Source organism: Triturus cristatus, chromosome 1_2 (genome assembly GCF_964204655.1).
Source record: "Triturus cristatus chromosome 1_2, aTriCri1.1, whole genome shotgun sequence".
Classification (NCBI taxonomy): domain Eukaryota; kingdom Metazoa; phylum Chordata; class Amphibia; order Caudata; family Salamandridae; genus Triturus; species Triturus cristatus.
In genome coordinates, this window is record NC_140580.1 from 138,385,516 (window position 1) to 138,404,973 (window position 19,458).

Sequence of the window (19,458 nt, forward strand, 5' to 3'; positions counted from 1 at the left end):
TTTAATAAACACAAAAGGTCATGGTTAACACCAGACCTATTTAGGGGCCCAGTTATTAAATAAAGTCTCAAAGGTGCACCCATGTCCTTGCATTAAGTGCAGATATACGACTTCGTTGGTTCACAATACTTTACAGAAGTAGGCCAAGAAATAGTACTCCTAGAAAATATTTGTGAACTTCATTTTAGCTTGAGCAAATATGCAGGTGTAGATTTGCTCATGCGAAAATGTGAGTGTTTGCAAGTTCACATTCCCTCCAACCACTTTTTCCCCAACCCTGGAAGAAGTTTTATGTCTGCCATTGCCAGGAGTACATTTCCAACCTCTCTCAATACGGTACTGTAAGTTTAGAGAAGAGTTGGTGAAAACCCTTAAAACATGCAAGTCAGTATGTTTGCACTGACTCAAAAGGGCATTCCAACCCTGGAAATGTTGCTTACTATTACCTTCAGACCCAGTATGTAGATCTGAAGAAACAAGGTAGCATAAGAGAATTGCTAGTATTCAAACCCTACTATGGTATGAGCCCAGGCATATTCAGAGAGGCTATTTCAGAGCTCCTATATAATGAGATTGCTGCCATAATTTGTCACCGCATTACATTGCACAAAAGGGACAAGTGGATTTTGTTACAGGACAAGTAGATTTATGAAGCAACCTGCCCCATGGACAAGTAGATATTTTATTAAATTCCACACCCCTGAATATTACAAAGGTTGGAAGGGTATGGAATATGAATGCACTCCTGCTGCCTTTAAGTGGGGTCTTCTAGAGCATGATCAAGGGGTAGCTATTGAGCATTATGTCCATGGGGAAAGTCGGCATTGCCCCTGCTTGCACTGCCCCCCATAGGTTGGTGCATGGATTACTTCAAGCTGCTTTGATCAAGCACGCTTGATCGTATACTTTTCAATGTTATTCTAAAGGTAGGGCATTAAGAGATATTTCATGACTTCTGTAGCCACCCATTATAAGTAAATTTATGTCTAGCAAGTACTTTGGTAACTTTTTTAGAATGTATAGATTTAGGGCCTGATTTAGAGTTTGGCGGACCATGTTATTCCGTCACAAATGTGACGGATATCCCGTCTTCGTGTTACTAATCCATTATATCCTATGGCACTTGTAGTACAGCAGACGGGATATGCGTCACGTTTGTGATGGAGTAACTCGTCTGCCAAACTCTAAATCAAACCCTTAGCCATTTGTATTACTTAATATTCCAGTTATGCTTATGGAAGTGCCTGTGTTATAGAGTTTTGGGGCATTTATGTACATTCCCTTAAAACTAATACATAAAGTAGGATTCATATTAATTTATACACATCGTTCTTTGGTTCAACGTCAAAATATTTAATATTTCCGCACATGCTTCCCTCATACATTTTGTAAATCCCGCACCAATTGGTGAACTTTACTGAACATCTGTGCAATTTGCAGAATCCATTTTGGTGTAGTCACCTAGGTGTAGCAACTAAAAGTTATTATTTTGTAGGTGTGCCCAAAATTTGCAATTTTGTGTCCTTGACCATTTCTCTGAAATTGCCCCCTTTTGCAAACTCATTTGAAAGATATGCATATACTTTGCACATGTGTAAAATATTCTTTAACATGTGCACTGTACCTTCGTGAACAGGGCATTCTTTATACGCATTAAAAAACTTTGCTAATTGGACCGTCTTTGTTTAACTACCGAATGCTCATTATGATGGAAGAAAAATAAGTCATTCATTGAAACTGACCCAGTGGAAGGATACTGGTTAAAAATGCAAACAATCGATTAAAAAAAACCAATATGCTCAAGTCAAATTGTTTATATGAAGGTAGTGCTATATGGCAGATGGGATACCGAAAGTGGGTCTCAGGCATATTTCAAAGAATTTGCTGAATTTTCATAAATGCTTTTAGGGTTGCAAAAATGATTGGTGTAAATATTCGTATATTAGTGATTCCTGTGATACCCATCTGCATCTGATATTACATAGCGTGAGAAAAAAATTATTTTATAGACCACAAACAAACACTTATCACAAAAGGCTATTTAAGTGAGGAGAGTGGCTATTCTCCCTAGGTAACCTCCGAAAATAAAGTAAAATGAGCAAATGCCACGATCAAACTGAAAATGCTTTATAATATTCTTTGCATCTCCCACTTATTCGCTTGTAATGATCTGGCTCTGCCCTGCCTGTTCCCATGATAGCAGTGGGTGATACAAGACTACAGCTCTGCAAAAATGCAAAAGTCTGGATGTTGCACCTCACATAAATATTTTGCAAACTCTACAAGCTTTGTGAATCTGACAACTCAAAAAGGCCACATGCACAAAGCTGTTTACCAGTCGCAAACCCTATGATATACCTAATAGTAGGGTTTGCGACAGTTAAAAGGCCTTTTCTAATTTATTAAACCTATTTAGTGATTCAGAAAAGTTTTTCCAAATCATCATATTGCTATAGAAATGATTATCAATTCAAGATTTGGTAGGGGCGAGGTTAGGGCATCAAATTGTGAATCAGTAAGTTATGTATCAATTGTTGGTGACCATATTTTCTTTGTCGCAAAGCATTTATCAATTACCAACTCCCAATTTGGAGTGGTAACTGATACGCAAAGCAGAAGGGGCCCTTGTCGACCTCTTCTGTTTGGGGCTCATGGTGGCAGCTTTAGGGAGAGTAGGCTGTGGTCCAAGGTACCACTGTCGGTTCTAACTGACGTTTTTCAAAATGGAAAAACATTGTTAAGAAACTCGCACTGTTATAAAAAAAAAAAAAAATTGGAGTACTTACACAGGGATGGTGATCTGTTGTCCACTACAGGGCATCATTCGTGATGGAAGCCAAACAAAAAGAGTCATAGTTTGCAATTTGCATAATTTTAATAAGACTATTCATTCTGTGGCCCTCTTCGATTTCTTATTTTGCAAACAGACTTATAAATGCATTGGTCTGTTTGCCCAAAAAATTACTGGCTGCAAAAAAGTCAGTGCACAATTTGTGACTGCTTTTGGTTACCAGTATATCAGTACATCTGGCACAAAGATTTTTAAAAGGGCAAACACTAGTGATGAGCTGTAGCCCGGCTACAAGCACACCACTGGGTAGCTGCTAACGTGGTAGTCCCAAGTGGAATGCATACCTTTCTTTTACGCACTACCAGGAGTTGTGGCACTGTACTTGTGAAAATATGGAATGGAGATAGCGAGCTGCTGAGCAACAACTATTGCGTTTCCATACTGCTGCTCAATGAAACACAATTCCCCACAGCCACAGGTCTCAATCAAGTGTGGTGGGAGTTTCAGCCATGGAATAGTGGTGGGTGTGGGAAGGAAAAGTACACTTCTGGAGAAGTTGAGGAATTAGCACTACTTCGTGAAGTGCAAAATTCCCTGACTTCACTCAACTTTGCTGGTTTAGGGATTCACTTTGTCTACCCAACACTGGTTTTTATCTCATTTATTTTACTTTAAGACTTGTTGTATATGATAAAGAGTTTAAAGGGCATGTTGGTCTACTCGCTTGCTGACATTTTGGTAGATCTAGTGACAGCTCTTGTAAGGAATCCCAGTGTCGAGTCACCTCAAGTCTGCCGGTCCTACAGAAGCTGTTGACTGGAGGGGCTGACGGGTCTACTGGAAATAGTGGAGATTTAGTGACCTAATGATGGAGCAGAGTCAGCTGGTCATGTTGCACATCCGGCTGACTCTTCCTACTCCCCATTGATATTTCAGAATTGTGTTCAGTATTAGAATTGTGAATTGCAGTCCTGTGCCCAGTGGGGAGGAGGTAAACAATAACCCGCGTGGCTCTAGTAGTGAAAAGCTGTAGAGCAGAGCCATTTCTGTTTTTGCAGCAGAGATTTACAGCCGCTCAGCTTCTGCCAAGTCTGACTAAATGAGTCAAAGTTGGTCTTACTGCAGTGGTGTGGAGCAGCCCATTGCAATCTCCAGTAGGATTGCATGTTCAGTACTAGAGCTCCCACTGACATGTTTCCATTCCTCCATGATTTTGTTTGGATGTGCCCATTACATGCATTGTATACGATGGCATGCCAAATGTTTCAGAGTGCTATTGATGCAGGGCCTATTGAAGCCACAAATTCTTTATAATCACACATTGCAAAGGCATTTCCACAGCTCATACTCTTCTCACCGCATTACCTCTACCTCTCTCACTGATCTCTTGGGTGCCCTTTTCTGCTATAGATACTTAGATTCAATTTAATTAGTTGCAGCAGATCCATGCCCAGGAGATTTCTAGCTGGGCAGGACCAGAATTAATGTATAGGAATTGAAAAAATCTTAACTGCACATATGAAAAAGCTAATCTATATTGAGCTAAAATAGTCCCTGCATTGATGGCCCTTGCACTAATGCACCACCACTTACCTTGTGAAAATTGTACCACCAGTGTAACCTGCCATGCTGGCAGCACTGCATGCATGTGCCTTCTGAAATATACCGTTGACTACCAAGCTGTATCTCCTGTCCATAATCTATTCCTTACATGTATCTTTGCGTGTGGTGAAGTGGAAACCGACCTATGCTTGCAAACGTATTAACATTTGCGGCTTAAATCTCGTTTTCCTTTCTCGATGTATTTTGCTTTCCTTCTCTACTGTTTATTTTTTCCTGCTCGCTTTGTGATTTGCTTTCCTATTTCTCATGTTGTCCCTTCCCTTTCCTCCTTATCCGCTCTTCTCATTGGAGGCAATGAGACATCTAGCGGCCGCAACTCCCCTCTCCCCTGTCGGTCAGACAGTCGCCCTGTAACTCCGACTTACGCCCAGGCCCCTAAGCATTTCCATTTACCAGGTAGGAGCTGGTCCCATGTCGGACCCCGTGTCCCAGTGTAGAATGTAGTAGTGTCTTGTCTCGTCTTGTCTCACATCACGTCATGCTGTTCCACTGGGGAGTGCAACTCTTAACCCTGTTCTTCTGTAAAGATGTTGAACACTGTTGTTTCACTCTGTACTGTATTGGAAAATAGTGCTTTTCTTGATGTGAATGACACTACACACATGTTATGGGTGTCTTAGAATCCGACATTCTGTAAATCTACTCTACGTGCTTTTTTTGTTCTTATAGGTGTTCTAAATTTGTTTTCCTTGGCAAAGGCATTTTGTACTCTTTTGTCATGAATGTCTGCACACTTATTTTGCTTTCAAAACATACCCCAAAATCTGACAAAAATATTCTCTGCAAAACTGTTCTCCTCACACAAATTCCACACTATTTTAGTTCTTTTTTGTTCAGGTTAACCATGCTTTCCTTAACGCTTCCTGGAGTGCTGCTTGAGTGTGTGAGAATTCCTCTACACATTGATTTTCTCTCCCAGTCTGTGTTTTTTTTTAAGAGGTACTCCACACAGACATTATTATCCTTTAACTCAGAAGATTCATATTAATTTTTTTCTTCCACTAACAAAGATAATTTAGTAATACTTTCTGCGCTTAAGGTTCCAATACTTTTTTCTCAGAGGTATTTAAGGCAGTATTTTTTCTAAAGGCATTGCATGGTGGTGTTCTACAGTGTTTCTTACTTTTTTTTTTTACTTGAAGGTATATTTTTTCTCTCAGGTTTTTATCTAAGTTATATTTGCTTAGTGATATCCCATACATCCTTAGAGATATTACACACTGTTTCTTCCTGACCGGTATTCCACACAGATGTTTTACTTTGAGGAATAACACACTGTTTTCATTGGCAGTTTTGCATTTTTCATTTCCTTAAAGATATTTAGTTCTCTTTTCCCCACATAAGTAATCCATGTTGTGTTTTTCTCAAAGGTATTCCACATGCATTTTTTATCAGAGGCATTTAACCTCTGAAATATTCCTTGCTAACATTCTTACCCTGCTTATTCAACCTGCAGGTGAGGGAACCAATACTTTTGGCTCATATCCCGTAGAGGAAGTGTCTCAGTTGTTGGCACAGTCAGTGGGGCGTTAATAATACATTTTCCCATTGACACAATATGGAAAAAAACTATTTGAAACATCAGTCCCAACATTTTCAAAAACACCTGGAGTTGATTTCCTTCATCACCCTTCCTACAAATATTGGCATTCCACTGGTAAGATGTGACGCAAACATCACTGAGTGAAATCAAAAAGGAAAAATGAAAAAGCAAGTCATACCCTGTTCATGTCAGTAGCTTCAGGCAGATTCAAGACAAAGAAATAACTAACACACACAACATAGAGAAAGTAGAATTTCACATTCCTACGATAATTCTTATTTGCTTCTCTATCCTCGTGTCCAGAGGTGTAGGCTTACGCTGGACATTTGTATTCCTCCTCAAATTATATATTGTGAACTCCCAGTGAACTGCTGCCTTCTTCGAACATCTGCTTTGCTGCATACATGTTTAGTTTTCAGTCTGTTGTTGCTCTCTGGATATGCTTGTGCTATATAAAACATATACATATGCAAATAAATAAATAACTAGGCAGCATTGAACACAGCAGACCACGAAATATTATTTAAAATCTGGGAAACTGTGATCAATACTAACCTCTTTGAACTTTCTGTTTCCTAAAAGGAGTAGTAGAAGTTTAGATTGGCCTGTTGAAGTAACAAGACTCTACACTGGAACATATAATACCGTAGTGTTCCCTACTTTATATGAAACTCTTTAGTTTGTAGACACTTAAGATCAAGTACACAGCTTAACATTTGTTAATGTAATAAATTCAAAACAGAGCAAAAGTGTTCTTTCTGCTTCCTTGACCACAAACCTTACTTGATGGGTTTGAAAAGTACACCTTAAAAAGTGAACAACGCTAGAACAAGATCTATCCTTTATTTCACAAATTATAATACTGCAGGAGGACTCTACGTGGACCAGTCCCCCCGTCCATTTTAAAGGATTGAAGAAAAGAAGCTTTGCCAATATTAAACAGTAATTAAACATATTCTTACTTGTATCATGGTTGGATAAGACCATTGTCTAGAGACACCATAGAGTGGTCTGAGCCTTATGGTTGCATAAGAGGATGCTGTTGCCATTTGAAACACTTGATAATAGATATGAGACAAAGTTAGTGTTGGGGAATTTGATTGGTGAGCTAATTGTAAATTTGCTGTAGAGTACCTACTTCCCTTAAAGTAGTGGGTGTTTTTTTACACTGGAGCAAGGCAGGAACTGAGAGAGTGTTTCATTGGCTGGAAAGAGTGAGGGTACCGTAAATATATAGTCACTGGAAAGTGTGTCCTTTATTCTGCCCCAATCAGGGGCTGATGTATTGAAGTTTTTTATACCTCCTTTTGATTTCATTCCAGTCAGTCAACAAGAGCACCTCAATTGCCCAAACTCTGCTGCCTTCTGACCAATTACAGCATAGAGTCAATCAGAACAGATGTTCACACGCTGGAATCAAGGCCTGCTGTTCAGTGTATGTAGCTGCAGAAGCCAGAATGTAGTGCAATATCAATTGATTTTCAGAGGTTCAGGCAACACATCATATTTTGAAACCAGACATGGATTGCACAAGCAGTAATACTAATAATAAAAAATACATATTTCCAAAAGTGTACCACACTGACTATAATATGACTGAGGCTCCTCATTGATTCTATTTAATGTAATTTTACCGGAACCTCATACATTTCTGGTAACAGCAGTTTTACAGCTTCTGGTTGCATCCTCTTGGATGTGGAAAGTGGGCTATATTTATCTTAAATATTTGGCGGATTGGAGCACGCTGATTAATTTTGTTGCCACTGTCTAAGATATAGCCTCATAGATCAAATTATGGAGAGGTGAATGTTTGCTATTCTGTGTTTCATGAAGTTATTTTCCCAGGTATGATATTACAGTATTGTGTTCTCTTTCCAGTGCCTGTTTCATTGTTGTGAAAAGTGTTTCTCACTAAATTAACTATCTTTTTACTGTTACATTAAAATGAAATGTCACTCCCAAGTTTCTGATTCTTCTACATAGCCCTGAGGATGTACATTTGATGTAGCCCCACTTAACCACCTGCGCTTGCAGATTCGTGTGAAAAAAGAGACTACAAAAGGCAAACTGCAAAACAAAGATTCAAAATTTGAACATACATACATTTTCCCTACCAGGAGATTGGTCTATCTTTATTCCTTATTTATGAATTCTTAAATATAGCTAAACTCACTTGCAAACAATGGTAGGTTTAGGTTAATTCATTTTTTCACCTCCAATCTTGGTATATTCGTGGGCAAAGTCTTGATACAAGGTTCAGCTGTATTCTGATTTTTTTTGTAGAGAGAAATTTATATTTGGCATATATTTGGCAATCAGTGTTTTTAAGTGTAAAGTTTTACAATTTATATTTTTGTATCTTTTTATCGTGTTACCTTTGCAGCTGAAACAAATTATTTTAGACAGGAGAAAGGCTTTTGTTGCCAGCTAGGGCCAGTGAAATTCCCTACTTTTGTTTTCCCTTTTCGAGAGGGAGAATCTCAAGCTTAAATACATTGCCTTAATTGCAGTTAATATGTAATGCTCCTTTCATTACTCTGATTGCCCTTTCTCATCCTAGTATTTGAAATATATGGGTATTCCACTCCCTCAGGCATCCCACGACGTAGCTTTACCAGATTCTCAACCCTCGCTCCCCCCCGCCCTCTCATGTGCTTCCTCTCCTAATTCCACCTCTCACCAGTAAACGTGAAAAAGGGAAGGGCTCATCTCATGTCCTGTAATTCCCAAGCACGGGGATCATAGAGCAGAGGGATGGATGGAAGCACCAGAACAAGCGAGGATAATCGGAGTATTGAAGATTATCTGTAATTAATCTGAGCATTATCTCACTCCTGCCCTTGTCCTATTCTTATAAGTGTATTCCAGAGCAGCGATTTAAGACTCGATTATCAAAAAATAAGACACAAGATTCTAGAATGATGTTCAAAACTATATTTAATTTCAAGTTTTCTCATGTCATTGGAAATTATTTTGAAATGGAGGCTGCCAATCCTGTGGACCAAATTCCAAACAATGATTAGACTCAAACATCCAACCAATAGTGGTCATCTAAAGTAGAGGGTGCACCAATATTCAGCTTTGCACGTATTTTGAATGGTGGCCCCTGCAGACTCTGCCGAAGAAACATCATGCCTCGAGTGGATTCAGGCATGCACTGTATAACATAAAGCAATTAATTCTGACATGGATAAGCCTAGTGAATTACACTTCTGATCAACCAGCTTGAACAGGAGATAGAAGCCTTTAACCTTTGTGCCTGAAATCAGCAGATCTGGAGAGCATAGCAATTCACAGCACAAACTACATCCAGCAAATGCAAAGAGGAGGAGTAGGGTTTGGGAAAGAGGATGAAATCCTGGCTCTTAAAGTGAACATATCCGGTTGTGAAAAATCTGCTGTATAGGGAAAGTGAGCTCAGCTAGTCTGGGGGCAGAAGTAATTGCCAGTAGCAAAAACAGCGTTCAAAGTCAAATATTTCAGCTCAACATCAACCAAAGGCTTGAAAGCAGGGAGTTGTAAAACTTTGAGGACTGAAGGCAGATTCAAAGCTGGAACCATAGAAGGTTGACTAAGAGACAAAACATATAACAGTCTATAACCTCAGATCTCCATAGCTGAAAGTCCGCTATTAGGTGCACTTACAGATTTAATGACTGCTCGTTGGACCCTAACAAACTGCTAGAACCAGATCAAAGCTGCCTTGAAGAATCTATCAAATCCATCTTGGCTCACATCCACAAGGAACTAAACAGTTGTTTAAACACCAGGTAGAGAAGGAGAAACATTGTCTATTATAAGACAATTTGGCAGACAAATGATGGGTTTCCTAAACTGATGTAGTTAAAGGGAACAAACCTAAATGCGTGAGATCCCCCTTTTAGCCAATAAGCTGAAAGACACTGGCAAGAGGGTCTATGAACAAGAGGGATCTGAAGAGGATAATGGTTCTGGTAAAAATGTATTTGAGTTCATGAACCCTGATCTGTGGAAAAGGAAATCTTCCCATTCAGGGCTGAAACAGAACACTAGAATGAGTTTTGGGTGTTCCATGTAAAGATGAAGTAGAAGTCTAGGAATCAGAGGGAATGCGTATAGAAGAGGAGGGAGTCAGAGGTAGGAAAGAGAATCCATTCATGGGGTTCTATCTCCTGATACCTGATACATAACAAGGATGAAGGGCATTGCGGGAAGAAGGCAGGATGTCTATCTACTTGAGGAACTGTGAACCATTTGCAAATCTCTAGGACGACTGGACTAGCCAAAGTGAAATTGTGAGAGCAAGTAAACTAAATTCTGCCCAATTCCCATTTTGAATAGCCTTAATAAGGGATGCATATATGGTATTAACATCAGTCCTGACAAATGCAATGCAGCAAAGCTTTCCTTCAGAGCTGCTTCAACCTTTTAGTAATCAGGATCTGAGACCGAGACCTTGTCCATAGTTTACTCAGGCAAATTGGCCAAAATAGGTTCAATTGCTGAAGGTAAATCTAGTTCTCTTTTAGCCGAATAACGAAGGTTAGAAAGTAACGTTGGCATCTCCGTCTTCTCAGGATGCTTTCATTCACACAATGAGTGATCACCTCTGATAGGGAACAAATGGGGGCTTGAATCTGTGCTTTAGAAAAGAGAGTTTGGAACAAAATTTCCCTGCAATGTTGTCTGTCTTCATTCTCCCTGGAGATGGAGAGCAGTGATGACAGTTCTAAGAACACTTTCTGTGATCCATCAAAGAGTTGGGATCTCGAGCAAAAGGAAGTAGCAGCAATGTGTATCCCTTTATTTGGAACCTTTTGTAACAAAATCAAAAGCTGAAAGCTGCACACCCTTTCATGTGTTTTACTAAATAAATGTGTGCATATAACTAAATAAATAAACGTATCTATACGAAGAAAAAGAAAGCAGAGGGATAAAACCCCCTGACTTGCAATCTGGACAGGCAAAGCAAGTAGGCATGCTCTTCCTGAGCCACAGTATGAACATTGTGGCCTATATGGAAAAGTGCCCCACACCTTTACTACTTACCTTTGAACACTTTATACTATTAACATTAAGTATAAGAAATGCTCCTGGATTTTTTTGTGTGACCCAAACTGATCACATTATAAAAGTAGCTCTGAAATAGTATTATTAGCTCATTACTCGTAAGTGAGGTGGAAGTCTAAGGCAACGATAATTTTATTCCTGCAAAATTATCTATTTAGAACAATTTTCAAATATGGCAGCAATCTCTGGATGAATCTCACTTTTAAAAAGAGGGTTCTGGAATGGTGTCATTCATATAGTAGTAGATACAACATGAAGCAAGACTCCCTTTTCACCCTTTTTGCTGTATTCTTAAGGGGATAGAAAACATGCTTTTACCTCTAAAATATTTTAAAAGCTGATTGATTTGCTTTTCTCCTATGTCTAGATACTCTTTGCTAACCTTTTCAAATATCTAATCATACATTCTTTGCAAAGAGATTACATGATAATACATTTCATACTAAGAAATGATTTGCGAAGAGAAACTGCATTTTTTGGTTCTGATGTTTTGTTTGGAAAATGTGCTGAATATTTATTTTTTGTGGTGAAGATCAATATCAAACATCACAATAATCCTTTATTGGTTTAATTATTTATTTATGGCTTTATTATGGATTGTTCTGTCAGAGGCTGTCCTCCTTTCAAATGAGTGTTGAACAAGCCTTTTACTTTGGCCTGTGTGATGTTCTTGTCTACAGTAACCATGCTGTTGGAATGAATGCTTCACTGCTCGCCTGCGGAAGTACACTACTAATCTGGATGGTTACCTGCATGGGCTCTGCCACATGATGAAAAATAGTTTCCCTGCCTTTCACCACCTGGTCAAGCATCTTTGTGAAATCTTACGAAAGCAAATTTTAATCGTGACTGAGACGTCCTTTCCTGTAACCCATTCCAGATCGCAGAAATGAGTACCAGTAAGATAGCTAGAGACACTTCAGTGAGTGTATTACGTGAACGACCTGATTGTCCAATGAGCCATAAAATCTAGGTAATTTGGTTGAATCATACCTGCGTAGGAAGGTTTAACGTCATGCTCCTGGTTTGATATGATGGCAAATGTATCAAGAAAACCAGTCCCACTCGATCAAGATACCCGGTCCAGGAAGGTAAAGCCTTATGAATGGACTGGAGACAGACAAACGGTACTTTATTTTCAGTATCGTTGAACTTTATTGAAAGGGGTTGGGCTATTCTCATGGCACTTGGAATCATTCATATTAATGGCACCCACCCACCGGGAGTTCGATGATGGCTTGCTATCAAGGAAAATGGGAGAATTCATAACATGCTGGTGCCTCTGTAAGGCACATCTGTATCTAGTCCAGAGAATGAAGAATATTTTACCTTTTTATATTTTTAACATTTAGCATTAACAGTTCCAATCCAAAAGGAAATCTATACTGAGTATGGTGCTGAGCAGTCAATGCAAATCCTTTTTTCCCAACATTGCGTTCCTGATCCGACAGCTTCTCTTCAGTGATCCGAGACTCCTAAGACACTTCTTCCAGGTGTGGGTGATTTTCCTCTAGAAGGGTAAAAATTGATTTGCCCTGCGGCCGCTCCATAATTCTGTCTTTGCACTCCATCGTCTCATTGCTTTAACTGAAAAGAAACTTGAGGTCGTGAATGTCTTAAAGAGTATTTTTGATATATGGTGCCACAGTGGTGCTCAATCACGCCCTCGCGAAATGACTTTCAGAGTCAAACCTTCAAACCATTGTTTATGGCTTGTATTAGCAGTCTCCAACTTTTTTGTCTCTACCTGCTGCCATATGAACACCTCTCACCTTCTTCATATTTTCACAGTCCTCTGGGTAAACAAGAAGGGGCACCCATATCCACTACGTGTATGTAACTTGTCACCAAATCTTTGTCTTTTGTGTGTGGACCTTCCACTTGTTTGACATCCAGCACCCCTTCTATGTCCCCCACGTGTGTTGGGATATGTAGACATCTTGCCACTGAGCCTGACCTTGTGACTTACCTTATTATGCTTCCTCCTTTCCGCAGATCAAGGCGTGAATATATACAGGAAGCCTCCCATCTACAAGCAGCATGGTAAAGTAGCATTCTTGTACATTTGTTGAGACGCTCAATCATGCATGGCTGCATGCCTGCCGGGCGCATGTGTCTTTTGAGGCTCCAAGAAATATCAAGGATACTGGAGATGCGGCACACAGATCAAATGTATTGTTTATTTTAATATACAAAATGAGGAGTACACGGGGGCTAAGTAACGTGATGTAATTTACACTACGCCACTTTATACGAATAGTCCGCCGGTAGTAATATGCACAATTGACTTTTTCTTAATTGTGCACGGTGCGGGCTTCACCAAAAAGAATACTGTCTCCCAGCTCGAAATGGTGCTATGACCGCCAATTGAGTAAAGATCTGAAGCCTTGTCCCATGTGAAGAGGGTGCAAGAGTAACATCAGAAAACTTTAATTCAAAGAAAGTGCGGTAAGTCCATTGATCTATCTTGTGATGGGAGCCATGGGGCAAAATCAGTATCAGAACTTAAAGCCCTGGGACAGGCACTGAGAATTACCAACAAGACCGAGGTAGAGACTGGGTGGATCTGTGGTTCTATCATAGCCAATAAACTGGAACATGTGATATTTATGTGTAGCCACTAACTGCAATTTATTTTCAATATATTTGCGTTTTGTACTTTTTTGTAGTTTCTTTTATTTTCATCTGACTTTTGGCTTGTAACCTGTGAGTTGAAGAAACAGTTATCTGGTTTGATTAAAGAAATTATTTGCATCAATGGGCTAATTCACTCGCCCTCAGAATTAATTTTGTAGGCACAGGCAAAGAAAGCATATAACGCCAGACAGAGGCTGTTATGGGATTACCCTTTATTTGAAAGTAGCTGTGATGTGCCATGCATCCTTTTAATTAGCAACCATGATTTTTATTTTTGTACACCCCCATAACATAGTGTTGTTGTTTTTTCTTTTCTTTTTTGTGTGAAATTTGTGTATGTCTGTGTGTAAATGTCCAATTAATATGTGCTTGTTTATCTACTGACCTCCATTCTAACCCGTAAGTACTGTTTGAAGTCATGCTCTTATACAGTGATGTGAAAGCGCTTTCTGCTGCTATTGCTTTGCTGCAGCTTCAAATTCCACCTGATGCTAAATCCCCATGGTCCATGCAAGTCGAAAAGAACAACTTCACGAATAGTCTTGTACAGACACCGACAAACACGTGGGAGAAAGTCAAAATCAAATTGCCCCAAGAAAGCAACAAGTGAGAACAAGAAATGAATCAACATATAACAAGCGCTAAACATCTACTCATTATGCAGAAATATTATAATATTGTAAACTGGGCCATACGTTGTAGAAGTGATGTGGAAACAGTTTAGTAGCGGCGCACAGTTGGACAGTGCTCATATATGCTCAAGCAAAGAGGTCTTACAGAAATCTGCATCTCTCAATCCTCCCTACTTTTGTCACTGCCCATCTGAGAAGGTTCCATTCAGAATTTCCATTTGATTAAGATTTGTCTGCCACTACTACTTCAGTGCAGCCGGCAGGCCCTCCGCCACTGGGAGATGTAGCGGAATCATAATCTCCAAATCAAAGCGATGCGACACTTTACAATTTAAATTAATAATACCAAATATTTTGTGCTCGCTGAGGAAAAAGCTCAATATACTTTAGTTGGAGTAAACTTTTCATAAGTTTGTTCATCTACTTTGGTCTGTTTGTCAATGGCATTAATTAGCCTGTCTGTTCCCACCCTTTTCTTAGCAGCACTCTTTCTGCCCCGTTAACTTTTCTGTTTGAGCTGCTTCTAGACATAGCACCGGTACTGCAGAGCCAAATAGCTCTCATCCAGTCGGTAGGGTAGCAAAACACATGGTCGCTGGGTCCATTCCCGACAAGACTGACTGCTTTTCGCGTGCCCAGTATGGATGGGAGCAGGGCTGATTCCCACTTATAAGGAGGGTGTATAAAAGAATATAATTAGCAAAGAATGCCCTATGTATGTAGAAGGTAAAAGATCAATAAAAGGGAGTTAATTCAAGCAAAACAGTGGATACATTAAGGTGTAACTGTGAGCACAAATTCATACTATTAGGCCCGTTGGATGACGACATGGGTGAGCTAAGTCTTCGTGAATTCATATCCGGTTCTGCTCCCCTCCAAATCCTGAGAGCTTCCGGGTGTATAAATGATTGTCCAAGTTCTTGCCGTGCCTGTCCTGTTTCATGTGCAACACCTTCTATTCAGAGGTCAGTTGGACTGTTCTGATGAGAGATACTGCTACAAATGATTCCTAAGGAAGGTTGGGTGTAGTGAACAAGGCAATCTTTGGGTATTTTAATTGCTGCTTCTTTTTTGTTGAGGGTTGGGGCACGAAGCCACACTCACATTAGCATATGGCTAATCTTCATAGTTTCTAAGCAGACTTCCGGTGTCTAAGTTGTTTGCCACGCCTGTAGAAGTATCTAATTATCTTCCAACATGTTCTGTTTCCAGTTCATGTTAGTGTAGGGCCAGCCAGCTGAAAATCTGGTCGTACTCCATAGCCAATCAGAGAAGTCTGAACCAAGGGCACCCTCAGTTGGAAAAAGGCAATACACTCCCTTAAAAGTGTGATGATGTGGGGCACGATTGGCCAGCATAGTTTTCATACCAGATTTCCTGCTTAGCCACATAAGATAAGTTGACGTACAGTGAATCTAGATGGGAATCATTTTTTAGGTCAGTGGTTGCCTTGGCAATTAGGCAAGGATCTAGCGCTCATAAGCTCATTTTATGCATCCCTGAGTAGATCCTAGTCATAGTTGGGAGGTCCCTTAAGGTTGCCTACCTTTGAAGCAACAGTGTACAGATATATAGCATTTACATAAATAGTGGGCCAGTATATCCAAAGTTGTGTAGCAATTCAGAATCCAGTGTTTTTCCCTGCACAGACTTCTCCAGGTATTATTGGAGGAATTCTTGCATCCAAAAGAAGTTTAGTTTGGGAAGGTTACATCACCCACAGGGTTAAATTCCAAAGAGGAGAGATTCATTTACCCTGGGGTGGTTTTACAGCCTGGTAATTCCGCTGGCCATGGAAAGGGGGTCCTGGTTCCGTTACTGTGATAAATATAGGCTCTTAGTCCCCATGCAGCTTTCATTTTTGGCATGTGCAGGGTGCGGTCTGCTAATAAGTAAAACTGCTCTACACTAAAGCCTCTTTTCTGGTGTCTTCCAAACATTCTCATTTGGTAATCTAAAAATGCGAAGTAAAGTCGTGAACTTGGCCCTTTGACAGGATCCAGATTGATCTTTTACGCTTGCTTTCATTACTAATCTTTCTAATAAATGCAAGATGCATGCTTTGTTCTCCTGAAAAAGTAAAAGGTTCAGTAAACTGGAACGGAATAATAAATATGGCTCCATGTGTACCAGAGCACATTCCACAGGCCTGCTCCTCTGACTGCCACTCTGATGTACATACCACTTGTGACATCTTTTGAGATGTGTGTCAGCGTGATCAGAGTTGCGGGTGGGTGGACCTCTTTGAGAACCAGAAGGAAAGCTGAAGTATTATTAGTGCAAGCAGGGAATTAACTTCACTGGCCTACTGGCCACTAAATTACTCAATTATGTCCTTCTCAATATGCAAAAAAGCAGCTAAATCTTGTTTTATACATGCTGAGAACTTTGGCCATGCAGAGTTGCATGACAAAACCATTCAGCTGAGTAATCTTTTGGACCAGCAGTATTCCATGGAATTCTGCAGAGCGCGTTTTATGACAGTTTTGCCCATCCCTTCCTCTAACATAACTTTTATAAGGCCTGCACGTCACCAAGCCTGTGCAGAGCTCATCAACACATTATTTTTCCCATCATTAGGTTTCAGGATAATCAGACGGCAAAATAATGGGAGAGATACATTCACTAATTTGTGTTCTCTGGCTTGGTTTATCCATTGTGCAGTGCGGGCTGTGTTTTAGGGCTGTCATTAATGCATGTTCTTTTTCAAAGCCAAAGTAGGTACAAAAAGGAATGGCAGCAGAATAACTCAGTCAATGAACAGAAGGCTGCAGTAATGACATGCCACAGTTTGTGAGGAGTAGCATAATGACTGTCACACTGGGGTCTTCTGCAACAGATGCCAGGCCTAGAAAGGTGCATGCCCCAAGCGCTACACTGCAGAATACAGCAGTTTCCTGAGGAGACACTGGCTTGGACTTGGTTAAACGACATGTTTCATTAATGCTAAGGTTGTGAATCTTAAGCAAAAATGTTAGTTTCTTACATAAAGTACACATGGAGCCATATGTATTCCTGTTGCAGGTTTCTGTCTTGTCACCGTCTGATGTGAAGCAAAGGAGAGGGGCATAACCCATCAAGACTTCTCAAGGGGGTTAGAAACTTTGAAGGCTAACACAACCTGGCCTAAAATTGCAAAATAGAGCTATGTTCCATCCCTGATTGCTATTTAGATGCAGCTGCCATGGCAGCCCAGAACAACTTCGACGATATCATCAAGTCCTCCAAGTTCCCAGCAGCCCATGCTCCTGAACCCAACGCGATCCCAAAGATTGAGACCGACTACTGGCCTGGCCCCCCCTCACTTGCTGCCGTAGGTATGCGAATCACACCAAACAAATTATGAGAAGCAGTGTAAAAAAAAGAAATTAAAAGTGGGGTCTGGAAGTGTTTGGATGGAAGTGAAAGTAGAACAAACTCTCTCAAAATACTTACATTCTCTTGCACACTTTTGTCTACAGAATACCGCATTGTTTGCAAAAATGAATGCCATGTTGAGAATCTGGATTTAGATTTTATAGGAAAATTGTTTTGGAAATCACACAAATCATGTTTGCGCCCTTGATCTACACTGATACCACAAGCACCACATATCAATGCCTTATATGCCATCAATGCCCTGTATTAGCAGATGTCATCTGACCAGGAAACTATTTTAACAGCAGAAGTCCATTAGGAACAATCTGACATTATTCACAGAGCCAAATTGCTCCTTCTGGAACAACTTTACTAGCCAGTGTATTAACTAACTTTCCTTTACTTTATAAAGTTTGTTTTATAGTGAAGAATTTTAAAACCTTCTATCGTATACCGTTACCCACAATTCACAGAATTTGGAGCTTGACTGCACTTAAAGATTCATATATCCAACAGTCGTCTTCTTATTTTGTGTTAGATACAGAATTCTCTTGTTGTGAATGCCAGTCATTGGCCCCCTTTATAGTTTCATAAAATGAATGCTTTCCGATGTTATTTCTAGAGTATTTAAATAGTGATCATGCTAAAAACACTGTTCCTGTTTGTATCTGAACGGTTGATACACAGACTTTGGGGCCAATGCTAGCTATCCTTTTACACACTTTGATCCAATTGTAATTGAAGACTGAGTCGCCAGAATCTTTCTCCCTACTGTGATTTAATTACTTGAAGGGGCAGATTTACTGATGTTTTTCACTGGGGTTACATCATAAAAGGGATGCAAACTTGTAAAAAACTATTGAGTTAACTTAATTTGCTCTGGACAGTAGCTCTCAAGTAACACAATCTAATGATAGTGCTGCTTTACATTTCTTTGTGTCACAATCTACTGAATATGGCAGTCAATGCCTCTTTGGGGTAGACATTAAAAAGTAGAAATCTTTTCATTTCTCCTAACTTTTCCAACATTGTGTCAGTGCAGTACTGTATAGCACACATCCAATGTGAAACAAGTTTTACACTGTGTCTAAATGTAATATTTTGGACTGGAAGGATACCTTTTCAGTACAGAATCTGTCCTAGACATTACACACTTGCACAGTGGTTCAAGAGTGTGTGTGTGGGGTAAGACAGGCTCGAAGAGCGCCGGTGCAGGGGTATGGAGAAACAGTGCCTGTTGATAGTAGATGTGGTGCTGTTCTGCTGTTAGTGAAGCTACCCTGTAAGTGTTGGTTCCTTTGCAATGTTGGTACTCATATTGGTTTTGTTGTCTACAAAGTCCCTTTCTAGTGCTCACTCCTCACCATCTGAGTACATAGTTTTTTAATTTTCTAATTATACTGAATGCGGAATAGGGCTAATACACATGCTGGCGTATGGTATTTTCTCTGTGCACATACTGACTAGCTAGCACTACCGAAAGCATAGTGCATCATTACATTTAAAATCAGACCCTCAATGTGGCCTTCACTTATCCAAGTATTCAGGTAACTTCTGGCAAAAAGAAAGTGTTGATGAGAATCTACAAAAGAAATACATAAATGATGCATTGTATCAGGTCTGGATGTTGTTTACCATGTTAACATGTTGTAGAAGCGTGACTTCTTTCAGTTCTTGCTATTTGTCTATTTTTCTGTTTTATGTACATTTCATTAACATCTAGCATCACCCCTAAGGGAGTACTGCAACACAGCCCATGGAAAAGATTGCAGAATTGTTTTATAGGTAGTAAACACTAAATCCAAGCAATCAATAAACCCATAAAG

The 19,458-nt window shown here is 39.8% G+C and overlaps 1 protein-coding gene across 8 annotated transcripts in view; it reads left to right on the forward strand.

Annotated features, from left to right (window-relative positions):
• The window catches only part of ABLIM1 (actin binding LIM protein 1), a 698,379-nt gene that overhangs the window by 624,588 nt on the left and 54,333 nt on the right, over positions 1-19,458 (forward strand). For 6 of the 8 annotated variants that reach the window (XM_085603287.1, XM_085603288.1, XM_085603280.1 and 3 more), the window contains 3 exons: positions 4,706-4,810; positions 13,002-13,049; positions 17,449-17,592. In XM_085603287.1, the coding sequence (XP_085459413.1) occupies positions 4,706-4,810; positions 13,002-13,049; positions 17,449-17,592 (297 nt within the window). The remainder of the gene's footprint in view (positions 1-4,705; positions 4,811-13,001; positions 13,050-17,448; positions 17,593-19,458) is intronic. The other 2 variants (XM_085603283.1, XM_085603285.1) reach the window with 2 other exon arrangements.